The sequence below is a fragment of the Porites lutea genome, chromosome 3, assembly GCF_958299795.1.
Source record: "Porites lutea chromosome 3, jaPorLute2.1, whole genome shotgun sequence".
Lineage (NCBI taxonomy): Eukaryota > Metazoa > Cnidaria > Anthozoa > Scleractinia > Poritidae > Porites > Porites lutea.
Genome location: NC_133203.1, coordinates 7,287,539 through 7,303,510, shown reverse-complemented (window position 1 = coordinate 7,303,510; position 15,972 = coordinate 7,287,539). Strand labels below are relative to the sequence as shown.

Sequence of the window (15,972 nt, the reverse complement as noted above, 5' to 3'; positions counted from 1 at the left end):
CCTGAGGGTAATTTTTTTTAACAATTTATTCCTTTACTTACTTCCGATAGAAGTGTATTTCCAAGACTAAGCGTTTTACAACTCTTCGTTGATCTATATTATAATATAACAACACTTCATCCTAGCATTTGTATGGCAGCTTGAACTTTTTATATCAAAAATTTATATCGCGGTTAAAAAAAGTACAAAATCTATGATTATGTCTCTATAAGAAATGGACATCGTGAGACGTCTTAATGGTAAGCAAATATTGCTCACGACGAAAACTTTTCTACGCTAAGTATTTAAAACAACAGATAAAATAACCGCTTAGAGGCGAGAGCACAAAAACTCATTTTGGGTTGGGAGATACGCCGGCTAAAAATTCCTGAAATTTCAATTCATACAGTGCAATTTACAGCCATTATAGAAAGATAAAAAAGTATGTAAGTATTTTACTTAATTTATTTTTTTGTGTTTTCTTTCTTCTTTTGAATTAGCGGTTGAATGGTCGGAAGTAGCCGGGTAATCTTTGTGCTCTCCGCAGTTTGTTCTAAAGGTTTGTTCTTCGTTTTACTCAAAAAGAGCATCCGAAAACTACAGCTAAACAATTTGGCACTACCTTATAGAAAATTAACGCTCCATGAATTTAAAGTATTGGAAATACACGCGGTTTAAATTAACGAGAATTTCATGGAAAACGACTATCGAATAAAGGAAATTGACGTCAAACAGAGTAACATTTCAGGGTGAAGGAAATTAACCCGATGTCCACAAAGAAACAAAACTTGTTGAGACTACAGGAACAAAGTTTGACGATAATCCGAAATGGAAACTTTGTTCATGGTACTTTCCCTAAACGTACGAAGAGGGTCAAGTAAAGAGATCTGTCCACTTCGAGGGTTCTTCAAAGTTTCCCCGTTACGGGCAGATCCCCACCCTGATAAAATCCTCCTCTTTCGTAGGTGTCAAGAATGTCAGAAGCGTATCGAGAATTTGGGGCGAAAATAATGGAAATTAACGTTGGTAACTGGTCATTTCGCCACGGTTACTTAGGCCCCTCTTTTCGAGTCATTTAGCGCGCTTCAAAATGTAATATTCTTCATTCTATAAGCCAGAAAGCAAAACAAACGCGCTTCAAATGTAATATTCCTCGTTCTTTAAGCCATAAACCAAACAAAGACACTTCAAATATAATATTCCTCTCACGGTCTTAAATAGGGGGCTAAGTAACCTGGGCCAGAAGCATATATGCTTCTGTCTGGGCGAAATAACCGGTAACCTTAACGTTTACTGAAAATAACGCGACTCATGAAACATTAATTTCCTATAATAAGGCAGTCCGTGAGCTGTACTATAGATCTACTAATCCCTTGCTCTCATCGTCTTCGATCTCCAAGTCGAAATACAAGTCGTCCTCGAGCATTTTTAGTCTGGAGTAGCCATAGTCTTCAAATCGAATCTTCGCCCTCTTTCTCATTCGACGGTAACAATAGTTCGCCACAATGAGGGCTGCCCCGATGCAGATGACCATCGCTATACAGATTCCAACTATCAGACTCCCTTTAGAAGACGTTGATGAACTTGCAGGAGATGTTGGAGGTGCAGCTGTTTGCCAATACGATGGACACTGGAAATGTATTTTATATCATGGGTTAAGTAACATTTTGCGGAAGGTGTAGCCTGTTCCAGGCGTTCAGATAGTAGAGCGCGGCGGTCGGTGGGGAGCGAGTTAAGTTGTACACCGGGAAAATGGGGAGGGAGCGACGGGGGACGAGAGTTCTCTCCCCCCTTTCCCCCTCTAGTCTCCCCTCGTTATTTTTTCTTTGTGAATTTTTCTCCCGCGCCCTACTATCTGAGTGCCTGGAACAGGCTACGGAAGGTGTTGCATAGTATGTTGTAACAATTGATTATTAGCGGAGGGTTGGTGTATACATATATAATGTTGCGGAGCCTTCATTTAAGTTTATTCGCGTCATTCGACCGTCCGTACGCTCTCGAAATTAAATACCCAATGAGACTAAGGGCTCTCAGTTTTTCACATAACTATTTATAAGCCACCATGTGTAAGATTTAGCGACTTTATTGTACCCTTGTTATATGAGCATGGTTCAGATTGGCTTGTTGCCTCTAATATTACTAGTTGTTTTCTTGTAATATTTTGACATTTTCAGACTTCCTACGTGTTTGTCGACTTATTATCATGGATTTTGCTTGTAAAGACATAATAAAGAGGGTTGCACACGGTTCGTTTTGACACACCCCAAAGGTGGTTGCTTATTACATGATAATTTGTTAATACTCGTTTGAGCAGGGCAGCGAATAAGGAATTAGTATATAACTCTTCAGCAGTCAAGAACAAAAAAACAGCACACACCCCAGCCTATCTGTATTTCCTAGTGGCCATTTTGACTTTGCGCAAGAGAACTGGGTTTGAGTGGTGTCGAATTGCATCACTGGACTGTTTTTGGTGCACTAGCTCTTCTCTTATTGGCTATTGCCTGCTTTCAAACCGAGGAGGGCTGGGTATGAGTCCATGTATGGGGGATAAACAACAAGAGACCCTCGAGCACACATGTTCTCTCCCATCTCGCGCCTTCGGTCACGCACGTGGTCATTTTCGTGTCTTAACGCGTTTCGCTCAACGGACTAAGAAAAAGGAGAAAGAGACCGCTCGTTATTAACCTCACCTTGATATTCTGTGAACAGGCAGCAGGTCTTTTCACTTGACATTTCGAGTTACTTTCTTGCACATAAACACCATAACTGCCACTTTGTGGATTGATGCTGCAACGAAGAGTATGCCAAGGTATCAGTACAAGAACCCCGGTGGGCAGGGTGGGGTAACTCCCTAATATAAGCCACAAGAAAATGTGCCATCCCAAAGAATATGGCTTTGCGCCGTTTCAGTCTGCATATGGGTATAGGCCTTTTTGTCTGAAACCGGGTATGGTTTTCGAGGGAACTATAGGAATGTATGAACATATCTCTCATTTTAATTCCAAATAAATAAGAATAAAATAGCAATTTGAGAATTTGAGGTGGATTTTAAGAAATCTTTTTGTTGGCATTTTGATCCAAATAATAATGACATAATTTAAATTTCTTAGTGGCCAGGACTGAAAATAGGTGAGGACAGGAGCCCATCAAATTTGATGGGCTCATGGCATGGGCTCCTGTTGAGGAAAATGACACTTTTTGGTTTGAAATAAGTTCAGAGAAGTTTGGAGAACTGGGCAGCACACTCCCACCAAGAGTTCACAGGGGTACCCCCCTCCGGGCAAGAACGTGTTGGGGTAATCAACCCTCAAAGTTGCGACCATTTTAGTCGCCATGGCGCCTAAAATTTTGGAACTGGCGACTTGATTTGGAGAATAGTTGCCAAGCTGGCGACCATGGACCCTGAAAAAGTTGTTGGCATCCACTTATAGGAGGTTAGCCCATTCCCTCCTGGGAATTTTGCGAAAATCGCATTTTGAAGATAGCGGAGGTGCTTTCTGGACACTGTCTGACTCTTTAGAAGATGAGCAGTTCATGGCCTTCTATTCCAGATGCAAAAATAATTCTACAGAAAAAAATTGAGTTCTGGATTTCAGGCATGCCCAGAAAGCATTTCTTTCTCTCCTCCCCTCTATTTTGGCATTTCTTGCACTTGCCCCCCCCCCCCCCCCCCCCCTCCTCTTTTGTTTTTCTTTTGCTGGGCATTTACTAGGCTTCAATTTGGTGGAAGAAGTTTTTGGGAAAGCTTTTCTAAGGATCTTAGGGTTAGATTTTTCCGTTCACCATATTGTCATAGTGTTTTCCCTTTTCTATGGCCTCTTTGACTCAAACATACTAATCCTGGCATGGTTTGAAAGATTTCTCCTCCTTCACAAGTTAGATGTAAAGCTGTCTTTGCCCATTAAAACTGATGACATCACAATTAGCAAAACAAGGGATGTGGATCTGCAGAGGTGCCTGGTTACGGGCAGTTCAGGGGCGAATGGGCTAAAAAGGAAGGGTTTTAGGTGGAATTCCTGGGACTGCAACACAACTTGATATCCATTATTTAATGGGCTGCTTCTGTTTACTGTTGGATTGAGCATTATCCAGCTGAGATTTGACTGTATGACAATCTTTCTTTGTTAATAAAACACAAGGGTTACTGACCTGAAACAATCCATGATGCGAGAGACTGAACCAACACAGCATCCAAGCTTGTCATAAAACCGCTGCAAGTCCTAAAGTTTAGAAGTAGAGAAACCCAATATAAATCCTTCCAAATGATTTGAGCGGAGTCAGCAGAGCATATAATTAGTTATATCTCACGGCTAATTTGCTCTTAAACCAGCTGAAATTGAGCAAATAGACAGTTTTTGTCTTGTTCTTTTCACCCAGTCCAATAATTTCTACTTTTTGCAACATTATCACTTCTCAACTCTATGTCAGGATGATATTTGGCATTCATCTCCTTCCATGTTTCCATCCACAGGTTTTTTTAATTGCTTAAAACCTACCTTCTTACAGTCAGTTGAGCAGTTGTGTCCCACTGAAATCTCTTTGCATTCCTATTAAAGTTAAAGGCTAATTATTCAATAATAAACAAGTTGTTTTAGAAAAAAATATATGGAAAAAAATTATCTAAGTTAAAATATATTTTCCAAAAAAAAAGTGAAAAGAGGAATTTGCAAATACCTCAGGATAAGAAGGTTCAAATCAAAATCTTGAATCTAAAAAGTACTTTTCTCAACAGGAAACCAAGAAAAACTCAGCTAATTTAAAAGAATAAGGGCAGATTTTAGAACTGATTCCCAACATACATATATTACTACACCATTTTATTCAAACCTACAGGTATTGCAACCTGCATAAGTAGCTTTTACTGAGGCCTCTAAGAAGGTGGGGGGGCGAGCGGGTACATATGTCCCTAGTCTGAATTTTAAGAAAACAATCCTTTCTAAAGAAGGCAGCCCAGCCAAGTGGCCAGCAGGTGCATTGGACTTGCAGTCTGGTGGTCCCGGCCCCACGTCCCGCTCTGGCCACTCACTGGATTTGTTTACAGTTGTCCCGGGTTCAAATCCTTGACTACGCTTGTAAATAGCAAACTGGTTGCCTCCTGCCAGTTGGGGTTTTTGATCTTGCTATGTTATATTTGAATTATTTGTTTCTAAGTATTTAAGTGGAGAGCCTGTAAACTAGCTGGATAAGCTAAGTGCACTTTCCACTATAACAAACCTTTAAACTTTTTTTTTGGTATTGAGGAGGCGGCCATATTGCTGTTGGTATTTTACTATAGTTACATCACCTTGCCATGGTAGCAAAATTTCTGGATGATAACAAACTGAAAACATCACTTAAAAAGTGTTTTTGCACTGTTTCAAACTTCGACGATCTTATTCAATTTCATTTTTGACAAATTGACGGCAAAATTTTCTGGGGTTAAATCCCAAAAGAACCGTTTCTAAGTTTAGAAAAAGAAAAGAAAAATTTTCTGTTGTGCTCACCTACTTCGTAGAGTGGGTGTATGAAATTGGGAAGTTTCACATTGCAGCCATGCAATGATGGCTAAGAAACAAACAAAAAAAATGATGGAGAGTTGCAGAGTTATTGTTTTGCAGATATAAACCTATTGCTTTTTCCCAGTTCTCTTTGCTGTTGCCAGTGTCGTTGCTTAAGCTCCCTATTGTTGTGATCCAGAAATTTTGTTACCATGGTAACATGACATCACACTTCTCCTCTCTGTTGTATTTGCAATTACAATTCTTTGTCATCATCACAGCTTCAACCCATCTTCATGTCGTTTGTCGACAGTTCATCTAGTCTTATGTCACTGTTTCAAGGCCACATCATTTGTCAGAATTTTACCTTAACAGGGCCCCTTCAATTTGCTATTATTTCTTATTGAAACTGTGATAAACTGTACCTCAGAATTTGATGAATTTTTCTCAAGTAATCCAGAGATAAACTTGTCTCCACAGGACATTGAATTGTCTTCCTTAATGCACATTGACTTGAGAACTTCCAAAACAAACTGAATGTAAGTTCTCTCACTTTCCTGTAATATAAAAAGAAGGTACCAATATTTATAATTTTTTTCTTCAGCATTTTTCACTTTGTTTTGGGAGAAGATAAGGCTATGGGCTACACAGGAATGTTCCACTGTGAAGGGTATGGTTTTCAAGCAGTTTAATCTGGGATAGGGTATACAAATCAGAGAGTTTGGGTCTACAATAGGGTATCATTTTCCAGGAAACTGATCAATTATTGGTTGAAGATTTTAGTCTAAATGTAGACTTGGGAAACTGGGAACTGCCACTCAAAAATATAAAAAAATCAAATCTGCAAGTTTAAATTTAAGCAACTCAGCCTAAAAGCTACTCTAGGATAGGGGGGATTTGGGGAGTTTACTCTAGTATAGGGTAGCAAAATTCAGCTGAACTACAACAGCTCGATTTGCAGGTGAAGGTGCTAGTACGACTGATGATGTTAGGACTAGGATTAGGATTTAAGTTACAAGACTCATAGTTACACCTGCAAATTACTTGATGACTGGAAGGGGGGAAGGCCACTCCCACATGAATTTGACACAGATGCCTATCCACTACAGGAAGACTGATCTGAGCATGGCTTTTAAAGGGTTTATTTGACCTCTTATAAGGAAACTGTACTAAAACAGATTGCCAGAAAAGAGCTATAACAAGTTGATAAGACCTTGACATTGACTGCCATTTGCAGCAGAGTACATTGTCATTTGGTTTGTTTTATAAGAACAATGACCTTTATGTACGACCCTATGCGAAACTGGTATGGGTAAAAATGTAGGCTTTCTATCCTGAATATCTCTATTTTTCTGCATTTGACTTTGTAATTAGCAGGAAAATATGATGTCATTGGTATCTTAACCCATTCGCCCCTGAACCGCCCGTAACCGCCTGTGCGGATCCACGTCCTTTCTACCCTTTGTGACGTCATCAGTTTTAACGGTCAAGGACAACTTTATCCGCTAACTTGTGCAGAGTGAAGAGATCTTTCAAACAATACCAGAATGAGCACAATTCAGTCAAGGACACTGGAGAAAGAGGCAGAAAACCATGTAACATTGACCTGAAAATCTCCATGAAAATCTTGTTCCCTTGCCCACCTACCTTTCCTTTCACCTGATCCTAAGATCCTAAAAGCTTCCCTAAAAACTATTCCCACCAAAATGAAACCTACTAAATGCCCAGCAAGAGAAAAAAAAATGAGGCAAGAAAAGTGAAAAAAGAGGGGAGGAGAGAAAGCGAAAAGTAAAAGTCAAGACTGCTGTGTCACTTTTAAACCCAAAAACTAAAATCTCGAAATTTTGCTTTCTGAGCATGCCCGAACTTCGCAAGCTGATATTTTGCATCTGGATCAGAAGGCCATGAAGTGTACGACCTGTAAACCGGTTTGTGGTATGTTTTAGCTCTTTATCGCACGACAGTGACCAGAAAACCACTCGACTAGCTTCAAAACGCGTTTTTCGGCAAAATCTCCAGGAGCGAATGGGTTAAGTTTGTTTAGGCATGTGCCCTGGTATGTGGGAAGTTAGCATTGGTATATATCTGGGCGTACGGGTAAGCTCTTTCATCTCGGCCTTACTGTCGCAGCGTTCAGATTGATTGAAGTGAGCCACACCCCAGGGTTGTGTATGTTTTGTGTTGGTCAAACTGAGATTTAGAGGAGAGTGAATGATACTAAAATCTGCAATTAACACGCCTAAGTGGGTGTCATGAGCATCCTTGTCTTTTTCGTATTGGAGTCTCCTACCCCCCACCCACCCACCTACCAGGGCAAATCTGGTGTGGATGCTCAGGAGCTCACACATTCTCTACATGTGTAAGTAGCATCGCGATGAAATTAAACAGGGTCTGAAAGGGTATTGCCATGATCTGGGATCTGGGTATACTACAGTGCTGGATTCGGGAAAATGTTGACAGGATCGGTTTACCTACACCGTTCTAAACCTCTTATTTCATTAGTCCCCTTTAATCTTCACTTCAATTATTTTCAGGGATAGGGGCATTGTTATGTCACAATCCCTATTGTTTTCCCAGCCAGTCACAAACAATCTTTCAAACGGGTGCAGATCGCCCCAACAGGATAAAGGATTTGACTGCTACTTGGGGAAGCAGGGTTCGGCAAAATTTGGGTAGGAAATGTGGATTGGGAAAGAAAACGATTTTTGGGATATCAATGAAAAAAGTTCGGAACGTGGGTTTCTCCAGAGAATGGAGTGGGAATGCGGGGTCTAAGGCCTCACTTTCCAGACCTTGTTAAATTAAACAGTTAAATTGGTAAATACCAAATATATAAAATTGGTATAATTACCTTTAAATTCGATTGCCCTGGCTGAATACATCCTTTTGCGAGTGTCTCCAATGACTGAAAGCATTTTTGCGCACACAATTGTTTTTCTTTGCTCTGTACTTCCTCAAGCCATCCTTTGAAGTGTTGGTTTGATTTCACAGCGTTATAAAAGCAACTATAGCTGCCGCTTGGACAAAGTTTTGAGGGTGCGTGTTCAGGTTTAAAGGTAGTTTCGTTTGCAAAAATTAAATCGCAGTCTTTAAATGCCTCACTGAAGGCTGGGCACTGCCTCGCCAAGATATCATCTTTCAAAATGATTCCATAAGGCTTTACAATAATGCCGAAAATATCCGTGTCTCTCAGCGAAAACAAAGCGATACTTAAACGGCAGAGGTAAAAATGCAAAAGCAAGACAGTCAATCTAAAATAATTCATAGCGAAAGTTCAGAAACGGTGCAGATCTACGCCATTTAGTTCGGTCCGAGTCCAGACTTCGATTTGTTTTCGCTTGTGACTTCTACGTGTCAATGACTACCAGTCAGCGGTGATTATCTTTGCTCCAGGCTCTTTTTTCTTTCGCGCGGTAAAGATGGCGGATGAAGTACGCGGTTTTTCACCTACGTAGTATGGAGAATTTTAAAGAAAAGACAGACTTCCAGGTACCTCTCTTTTATTTTCATTACTCTGTTTTAAACATTGGTTACCTTGCCTCAACAATGAAAGATCTCAGAATTGCGCAAACGTGTTGAGCTTCGATTCAAATTTCATCTTTAGCTAGTGTGATATTTATGAAAATGACTTCTAACATATTAGGTATCTGTTTATTCATATTTTTAAGCTTATTTTTATCAGAATAAACTATAGATCAATAAATTCCAATCTTAAAAGACCATGATCATGAGTCATTAAAATTTGTCTCATTTTTCTTAAACTGATGTATCTTGTTGCAGGTCCAGGGAACAAATGATCGTGCCACGCTAAGCAAGTTTTCAACTGTGAAACAAGGCTACTATGAAGATAAATTCATTCAGTATTTTGTCTCCAAGACTTCTAGGAGGGCACCAATTATCCATAGGTGATGACATGTAATCCACCGGGTGGAGGGGGGGGGGGGGGGGGGGCGGGGGTCGATATCCATATAAGAATGTGAGACATTTGGCCTCTGCTCACTGTGACGGGGTATAAACTACAGAGTGACAATTTAAAGGTGGAAAAACTTCACGGGTTATCATCAGTTAAAATCCTTGAATGGGGTATTTACAAGTGGGCCATTTCTACTAAAAGATTTGACTGTAAAATCCTTCACAAACAGGGGTCCAAGTTTAGAGACTCGGGCAAAACATACCTGTTAGAGGTCAAAATTCAATTCAGGTTTAAATTTTTTAAGCTTGGTTGATTCTCAATTTCCTTTGTCTCCTAGCCCTAATTCATGAATAATCAGGGCTAGGAAACAAAGGAAATTGAGAATCAACCTAGGTTTTACATTTTTGGCCTGTAGATTGGCCTGTAACATTTTTATATACCCACTCAAAATCTGCCCCAAGTATCTACATAATTATGGAGAAGTGTAAAGTTCTACATGGGATCCTAGGAATTGACTGTTTTAGAGAGGTAACTATCATATAACCTCTCCTACTTGATGACTTTCCTTTTCCTTTCCTTCATAGACAGTCAATTTAATATTAATTGCCTGGAAACCCGCATCACTGAGCTAGTGGGCCCTCATTTTTGAGTAATGAAAGTCTGATGAAATGCAGTTCATGTCAGTCATCATTATCATATAAATTTTCCTTTCTTCCAAAGACTGGACCTGTTACTTAAGCACCGATTCCTGGACAATGTGCCTAGCCCTTCTGGGCCCTTTTGGCTTAGCCTCCCAGGCAGGCATTTTTAGGGGACCTCGTTTTTTATCCCTCAAACGCCTACACAATCGAGGACAACATTCCTTTCCCATGCTTAGCTAATCACGTTGTACTTTTCAAATTCTGGAAAGTTGACCTTGACCACACAGTAACCCAATAATTACGCGATCTGCATGAAACTTTGAGAAACCTTCATGACCTCTAGTAAATATTAGACTCAGAGCAGCAAAAGTAACATTTACTCAGTCAGATTTTAGAATTCTCCATGCACTGCATAACCTTAGTGAAGGAAAGAAAAGAAGGAAAAAGGTTACTCCAGGGTCACGTTCTGGGTCACGTTTTTACACTATCGCAATCTTATGAGTCATGTTTAGCCTGTCAACACTTTATTTCAAAACTGTTGATTGGTCACTTACCACGCGAATGTAACAATGGGAAAGGAATGTTGTCTTCGGTTGAGCAGGCGTTGGGGAGGGAAGAAATACGAGCTCCTCTAAAAACACCTGTGTGGGAGGCTACTTTTGGCCCTGTCATTATTTTCATGTGATCTTGAAATCTTTCTCAAGACGTTTAACAAAAATTGCACTGTGTACATACTAGAACATTGCCATTGTTAATATTGTTACTGTTGTTACATTTTAGGTCATATTACATAAGAGCCAAAGCAATTCATTTTATGTTAAAAGGATTCCTGCAAAGTTTTAGCCTTAAAAGTTTACCAAAACAGGTACACCTGAATACAGCAAAACTCTAATGAATGAACTATTTTCTATACTCAGTAATAGTAAAATGTATCCTGGAAAGAACCTCAATATAACAAAACCTTGTTATGGTAAACATACAACTGTATTTTGCCCGTCCCTTGGTCCTTCGTTATTTTGAGGTTCCACTACGTAACAGATAACTTCACATTATTTTTATGGCTAGTTCCTGAAGCAGCTAAAAAGAAGTGAATATTGTGTTCTACTGATTACCCGAGCAGGCAAAATGGGTCTATCTGGATGGGAAATTAGTCTATCACAAAGCTTAATCACCAACAATAATTTTGCCAGTACCAATTTATGCACCTGTGCCAAGAGAGACAAAGTGGAGCAAATTTTCTTGTCTGATAAGACAATGTAATAACAGTGAGTCCAAACCCAAACCCTGTTGTCCAAACCTAAACCTCCCAGCTACCATGATTTGTCCTTGTGAATTTACATCAGCTTTCATTAGTTTGGTACGTATAAAAGCTATACGATGCTGTAGGGAAGTCCAAAAAAAACTATTTTACATTGTGTATGTATCAGAAGGTAAGGTTCAATTTTTAATTTTACAATAATACAAAAAACCCTTTTATCTTGTCCTTGTTTACAGATTGTTTCTCTTGGTGCTGGCTTTGATACATTATTCTTTGCACTTGCCAGAGAAGGACTTTTGAAAGATACAAAGTATTTTGAGGTTAGTTGTATGTATCAATATATATATTTTTCTATTGAAAGTTACACTGCTAGGCGTGCTGTCAGATCTCTCTAAACCTACACATCTACATAGAAGACATTATAAGTCTCGCTAATTAAAAGACAACTTACAGTTGATCCCCACCATTCTTCAGGCCTGTTTTCTAATGACTCTTAATAAAGCAGATGCACGTACTGTAGCTCTCTGAGATGGTTCAAATTTGCTATGTTAGAAATGAGAAGGGGACTGGGACATCAAAGTTATTTCTGGGATCATAACTGGGGACGCACCATTTAACTGTTGGCCAATTTTTTTCCCTGTCCCCAGTAGCAGTCCCAGAATTTTTTTATGAGGGGTAAGTAGGCCCATTTTCCTTCTCAATTCTACGGTGGTGAATGGCATCCATCTTTGTGTGATCAACTTCTTCATTGATGATTTAAATTCTTTTTTTTTAACGTCAATATGCTTTAGGTTGATTTTCCAGAGGTTGTCAAACAGAAGGGCAGTTTAATTGTGCAGCAAATAGAGTTATTAAACACCCTTGGAGGAGTCACTTCACAAAATGAACATTGGCTCGGAGGGGGTATTGTTGCTCTTCTTTTTTCCTTTCTTTTAACATAAACAAGATATAACATGGCTGCTTGTAGACTAGATATGATTTTTTCTTATCAAGAGTGTTGAATAATATTTCATGAGTGAGTGTAGTGAACTCTCCCCCTGCGGACAACCTCCGATAAGATGACAAAGTGAAGAATATGAATTCTGTTTAGTCCACTGCTGGCTTTACAATAATTTTTCTACTTGTCAAATTTGCTACATTTGAGATCATTATCTACATACAGGGCTCCCTGGCTTTTGGCAAGGTCCAAAACTTGCACTTTCAGAGGGGCAGGCTTAAAAGAATGAGAAATTTATCAAAAAGATTTTTTTTTCTTGTGGGATTAAGGAATTATTTGCTATAGTTTATTGAAAGTAATGTGTAGTGAACGTGTTGTGAACTTATGGTGAAACAAGTAGCAATAACAGTTGTTACCCTCTGCTGGGAGAAGAAGGGACATGGATTTTTCAAGTAGCAAGCAATTTTTTTTGAGATCCTATGCTTACACGTACCTGTATACAGGAGGAGTGGTGTCAAGGGGATTAAACATTTCCCTGATAGCAGTGGCGGATCCAGGGGAAGGGCCCAGAGGCCCTGCCCCCCCTTTATTTTTAGACCACAATGAGGCCCAAAGGGCCAAAAAAATTTTTTTGAGACCCCTCCCTCCCCCCGACCTTATGTGAAGGTCTGGATCGACCACTGGATAGTATCTGTAAGATGTGCAGGGGCGGATCCAGGATTTTTTTTAGGAGGGGGTGCACTCGTCTCTTGCTCTACTTCAACACTATTAAACCACATAGTTTTTTTTTGCAGAATACCAGTTGTATTAGAAAACCGCAGGTCTTCTCAGGGGGGGGGGGGGTCGCACCCCCTGCACCCTCCCCCTAGATCCGCCCCTGAATTGTGATTGTATTACCCTACAATTGAGCTTGTTAGCTGGTTACATTCTTACAGATTATTAAATTCATATTGTTGTAAAATTAACAGGTTTTGACAGTGAAAAATATGCTCTACTTGGCTGCAACTTGAAGAACAGGGCAGCGCTGGAAAACTGCCTTCTAAAATGTGGACTAAACACAACATTTCCAACTCTGCTGCTCTCAGAAGTTGTACTGACTTACATTGACCCACCACAGAGGTATGTACTAAACATTAATTTGATGTAATCTGATAGAAAACCATGGTGATGGTGGTGATGATTTTGTTGATGATGATGATGATGATGATGGTAGACATCAGAAGAATAAAAACTTAATAACTGGTTATACAATTTAGCGTTGGTAGTGTAACTAGCACATGTACCAGTATTAATGCATTTAGCATTGTAAACGAAAGTCCAGCTGTGATTTTCCATGACTTTATTCATCACTATAATATGTCTAAGCAGGGTAAAAAAAAAACATAAATTCCAGCTTGTCCTTTGGACAAGCACCTCTCTTTTTTTGCATGCCCAGGGCCTTGCTTGTTTTAGTTGATGATTACCATGTAAGCCCCAATATCCACTTACAAATTCTCCAACTGATCTCCATACATTTCCTTAAAGAATTAGTTGAGAGAATTTGATAAAAGATCCAAGCATTCTCCCTGAGGTGATCATTTTATTAAATCTCATAACCTTTTCTTTTGATGATGTATTGATAATGTGAGGAGAAAATTGATCTTGATCACTCTTGGGACATAAAGGGTTAAGTACTTACAAGATGACTTGCAGGGACCCTTTCCCATTGTGCAAGTAAGCACACAGGCATCCCAAGCTCACATTACAAGTGTGTTACGTAAAAGAGAGTTGGTGCCACTTTATAATCAACTACTGAGACTTTGTATGAGAAATAATATACAGTGGAACTTCTATTAAGCGGACCCCCAAGTAAGCGGACACTAAGCCGGGTTCTGAAACGAACGTCTCATATTTCCCTTTATAATGAACCCCTATTCAGCGGACACCTCTATTAAGCTGACACAGACACTAAAATAAGTTGTATTTGGCTAATTTCTATTGTTAAAAACCTCTATTAAGTGGAAACCGGAGTGAATTAACAAAAGTAGTATTGGATTACGTCCTTGAAGTACGTATGTATTTTTACTTTTTTTTTCTATAAAATGAATAAAGGAGACTTACCTTTGATGTTTTCCTGTGTTTTTTGGTGTGAATTTATCGATTTATTTTGGTTTTTTGGCTCTTATTGTGTGACCCCTGTCACTCTCTTCATAATATGAAGCTTCGTGAACTTGGGACGCCTGTAAGCACTAAAAGTTGCTTGCCTAGCAAAAAAACCCTTTGTCGAGGATGACTGGACAAGGCTGTTTTCAAGCCCTCCTGACTCTTTCTACATTATTTTAAATACCCTTTTAAGACTAAAGCAACACAAAATCATCATTGTTACAAACTTACAAATTATTTAATTACCAAAAACTGAGAAAATCCTCTCAGCTATCATACTGCCTCAAATTGACAAGATTCCCGCATTTAGTTCCACAGACATAATTCACTGGGCAGCAGATTTCTTCAGTTCTGCAATGTTTGTAATGTTCGAACAGGTAAGAAAAAATGGCATACTAAATATTTGTTGTCTTTGTTTTTATTTTTTAACAGACTTTTAATTTTATTTGTGTTTTGGCTTCTTCAGGTTTACCCTAATGATCCCTTTGGAATAAAAATGTAAGTAATAAATCTTTCTCTAAAAGGTAAAACTGTCAACCTTAAATCCAATAAATCATTACAGTTTTCTAAGGTAAACAACTTTTTCTATTCCAAAAGGGTATCATATCCATGTAGACGCCTGACAGTTTAGCAAAACTTTACAACAGTTTATAGTCGTGTGCCGCGAAGGTTCGTGAACCCTAACCCTATTTAAGGACTAAGAAGGCGAAAACTGATCCCCTTTTTAAGGCCCAAAGCCGAAAAATGACACCCTATTCAAGGAAAAAACAAACATGTGGCTTGAAGAGGCGTTACGTGTATTTACCCGCTTAACGGCTATTAAACCCCTGTTGCAAAATCATTTTGTTAATACTTAAACGGAGACATCAAGTTTAAAATAAACAGTCGTTTAGGTGGGCGTTTTCACACTCCAGTATTAGATAATTCAATTAAGCTACCCTATCTAAGGACCACACCAGGGACACAGAAACAAAAGGGTAAAAAAAGATTCCCGATTTAAGGACCGAGAACCTCAAAAACCATACCCTATTCCGCGACACGTACCTATATAGCCCATATATGGAAGCACCCCCCCCCCCCCCCACCCCCGGGCAGTTTACCGACTGTTAACCAGCAGTTAAAGTTAATGAGCAGTTTGCCGAAATTTTACCAAAGTTTGCCGACAGTTTACCATCAGTTTACCAACCGTTTACCAACAGTTTAATAATAATAATAATAATAATAATAATAATAAAAATAATAATAATAATAATAATAATAATAATAATTTCCCTTGTTTACCCCGTTTACCCCCTGCAGTATTTATAGCACTGATGCTATTACAACCTGATTTGTTGCAAGACAGGTTTGAACGTACTGGGTGGTAAAACAAGCAACATTGCTTTTGAACTCGATGGCGACGGCAACGAGAACGGCAAAAAAGCAATACTGAATAGGTTGGATTATCAAAACAAAAAATTTGCACGTGCATCACGCTTTTTTGTACATTTCTTTGCCGTTGCTGTACGACTCCGACGTGAACATTCCTGCTAATTTGAAGTCTTTGATTTATGAGGCGGGAATTGTGGCGGGAGGGATTGAACGCAAGACAACGATTTTCTTTTACTCTTTGTGAACTTGGACAC

General features: G+C 39.2%; 1 protein-coding gene and 2 long non-coding RNA genes across 3 annotated transcripts; 2 read left to right on the top strand and 1 right to left on the bottom strand.

The window, feature by feature from the left end:
• Nucleotides 1–8: 8 nt before the first annotated feature.
• On the bottom strand, nt 9–8,748 carry LOC140930327 (uncharacterized). Its single transcript, XM_073380009.1, has 6 exons — nt 8,308–8,748; nt 5,882–6,013; nt 4,476–4,526; nt 4,129–4,199; nt 2,670–2,766; nt 9–1,609 (listed from the first exon to the last, which is right to left on the bottom strand). Exons 1-6 carry the CDS (start codon nt 8,719–8,721, stop codon nt 1,334–1,336), a joined length of 1,041 nt encoding a protein of 346 aa, XP_073236110.1. The 5' UTR covers nt 8,722–8,748; the 3' UTR covers nt 9–1,333.
• Nucleotides 8,749–9,109: 361 nt separating this feature from the next.
• LOC140930325 (uncharacterized) lies at nt 9,110–11,591 on the top strand. The gene is made up of 3 exons (XR_012164845.1): nt 9,110–9,361; nt 10,791–10,875; nt 11,505–11,591. It is a non-coding gene; the product is annotated as an uncharacterized lncRNA (long non-coding RNA).
• A 1,589-nt stretch (nt 11,592–13,180) lies between these two features.
• Nucleotides 13,181–14,846, top strand: LOC140930326 (uncharacterized). The gene is made up of 3 exons (XR_012164846.1): nt 13,181–13,324; nt 14,658–14,724; nt 14,814–14,846. It is a non-coding gene; the product is annotated as an uncharacterized lncRNA (long non-coding RNA).
• The last annotated feature ends 1,126 nt before the right edge of the window (nt 14,847–15,972 follow it).

Coding starts and splice junctions, on each gene's coding strand:
- LOC140930327 (XM_073380009.1), bottom strand. CDS start 8,721: ATGAATTATTTTAGATTGACTGTCTTGCTTTTGCATTTTTACCTCTGC. Junction 4,527..5,881: donor AAAATTCATCAAATTCTGAG/GTACAGTTTATC, acceptor TAACTTTAATAG/GAATGCAAAGAGATTTCAGT. Junction 2,767..4,128: donor CGCATCATGGATTGTTTCAG/GTCAGTAACCCT, acceptor TCTTCGTTGCAG/CATCAATCCACAAAGTGGCA.